General features: G+C 42.2%; 1 protein-coding gene across 1 annotated transcript; it reads left to right on the top strand.

Annotated features, from left to right (window-relative positions):
• The first annotated feature begins 429 nt into the window (after window positions 1–429).
• Window positions 430–2,247, top strand: LOC132039447 (uncharacterized). The gene has a single exon (XM_059429926.1). The coding sequence runs from the start codon at window positions 430–432 to the stop codon at window positions 2,245–2,247; it is 1,818 nt and encodes a 605-aa protein (XP_059285909.1).
• Window positions 2,248–2,552: the final 305 nt, after the last annotated feature.

Genomic DNA, 2,552 nt, shown 5'->3' on the forward strand with positions numbered 1-2,552 from the left:
TGATAAGATTTACGAGTTCAAGCAACGTAATGGGGAACAACTTTTTGAAGCTTGGGAGAGGTACAAAGAATATTTGGATAGAAGTCCAAACCATGGTTTCCAGATCAGATTTTAAAGGAGAAGTTCTACAGAGGTTTGGATCCTATAACCCAAGCGATAGCCAATAATGCTGCCAGCGGGTGTTTCATAAATAAGTCCTATGCTAATATTACTGATATACTTGATCGATTGACTACACACAGTCAAGCATGGCATTCAAGTAATTCTGATGGGCTATCACTTGGAACACCGTTGATTCAAAATATTGTGAAAGATAGCCAGGAAACGCAGCAGACGTTGGTATAATTAGCCACTAGTCTCTCTTTACTGACAAAGAGGCTTGATGAGAGGGAATTGAAGAAGGTGAACGTGTGTGAAGATATCTCAGGCATGCCGCCTGGAATGTACCAATGCCAAGAAGTTCCATATCAAGAGGGTCCCCCTCATCCGGTTGAGAATGTTCAATATGCAGATTATGTAGCGAAAGGGGATGTTTCTGGGCTAAATCAGAGATACTGGAGACCTCAACAAGGGCAGGGTGCATACAACCAAGGGAACTACAACAACAACAACCAAGGGAACTATAATAACAACTATGATGGACCGAACCAAGGTAGATACAACACCAACAATGGTAACTTTGGGAACAGAAGTTCTAACCCTTACATTCCACCAAAAAGGCAGTCTAATGATCAAGGTAGTTTGAGGTTGGAGTCAATGCTTGAAAAAGTGTTAGCAAGTCAGACAAACACTGAAAAGACATTATTTGGGCTATCAGAGACAGTGGTTTCTCATTTAGCAGCTATTCAAAATCTTGAACAGCAGATGCATGATCTTTCTAGAGAACAGCATCCTGCTAGAAAAAGGGGGCTTCTTAGTGATACTATTCCAAACCTGAAGAATGGTGGGGGCGTGGAACGTACATTTGCTATTAGCATGGGGAGTGGTAAAATAATTCAAGGTGCTGACAAGAAGGTGGTTGATCTAGACCCAATTATTGAGGAAGAAGAGGTGCATTCTGATGTGCCTATCATTGATGATGAGCCCCGTGGTGAAGAAAAAGTTGCTGATATTCCAAAAGTTGCTGCTGATACAAGGAAACACACGATAAAAGGGGATGTTCTCCCTTTGACTCAGATGTACAAAGCAAAGCCTCCCTTTCCTCAGAGGTTGGCAAAAAAGAATGATGATGCTAAGTGTCAGAAGTTCTATAATCAGTTGAAGCAGTTAACAGTGAATTTTCCATTCATAGATGTTGTCAAAGAGATGCTCGGATTTGCTAAGTTTATGAAAAACCTGCTTACGAAGAAAAGGTCTGTACAACATGAGACAGTAAATTTAACTCATCGTGTGAGTTCGATTATTGCTTCCACCACAGTTCAGAATAAGGGAGATCCAGGGGCGTTTACTATTCTGTGTAATATTGGGCTTCATGGATTCGCCCGTGCTCTGTGTGATAATGGGGCAAGTATCAACTTGATGCCCCTTGCTATTTTCAAACAATCCGGATTGGGGACACCTAGACCGACTTCTATGCGATTACAGATGGCGAACGAATTTATCAAGAAGCCAGTTGGGGTTATAGATGATGTGTTGGTGCAAGTGGGTAAGTTCATGTTGCCTACTGATTTCGTTATTCTGGATTATGCGGTGGATAGTGATATTCCCATCATCTCGGGAAAACTGTTCCTTGCTACGGGCAGAGCGCTTAAGGACTCTGAAAAGAATGAGATTAAGTTCCAAGTGAATAATGAAGAAGTGACTTTCCAAGCAAGCAAGGGGATGAAGTTGCCAAGTGCTTATGAGAGTATCTCGATTATTGATTCGTTTGATGGGATTGATGATGTTGTCGAACATAAAATGGAAGAAGGAAGTCTGGGTGAAGCTCTTGCTGCGGTTTTGATGAACTTTGATGTTGCTGATATGGAGGGCTACGTGGAAATTATAAATGCACTTGAGGGTCTGGGTTCTTACACTTACCACCCAAGAAATCTTGATCTTGACCTTGCAAATAGAACTACTCCACCAGCTAAGCCTTCTATTATTGAGCCACCAAAGCTTGAGCTTAAGCAGCTCCCATCACACTTGAGGTATGAGTTCCTTAGTCCGAACAAGACATTGCCAGTGATCGTTTCAGCATTACTGACTGAGGAACAGATTGAGCATCTAGTGGAGATTTTGCGCGAGTACAGATGTGCCATTGGTTAGACTATAGCAGACATTCGGGGTAGTCCTTCTGGTATTTGTGAGCATAAAATTCAGCTAGAGGAGGACAGCAAGTCGAGCAGCGAAGATTGAATCAGAACATGCAAGAGGTCGTGAAAAAGGAGATCATTAAATGGTTAGATGCTGGGGTAGTGTATTCGATTGCAGACAGCAAGTGGGTGAGTCCTGATCAATGTGTTCCTAAGAAAGGAGGTATCGCCGTGGTACCTAATGCAAAGAATGAGCTGATTCCCACTCGTACAATTACTAGATGGCGTGTTTGCATGGACTATAGGAAGCTAAATACT

The sequence above is a fragment of the Lycium ferocissimum genome, chromosome 12 (assembly GCF_029784015.1).
Source record: "Lycium ferocissimum isolate CSIRO_LF1 chromosome 12, AGI_CSIRO_Lferr_CH_V1, whole genome shotgun sequence".
NCBI classification, from domain to species: Eukaryota; Viridiplantae; Streptophyta; class Magnoliopsida; order Solanales; family Solanaceae; genus Lycium; species Lycium ferocissimum.

Excerpts from the sequence above, each read along its gene's own strand:
- LOC132039447 (XM_059429926.1), top strand. The coding sequence starts at position 430 with ATGCCGCCTGGAATGTACCAATGCCAAGAAGTTCCATATCAAGAGGGT.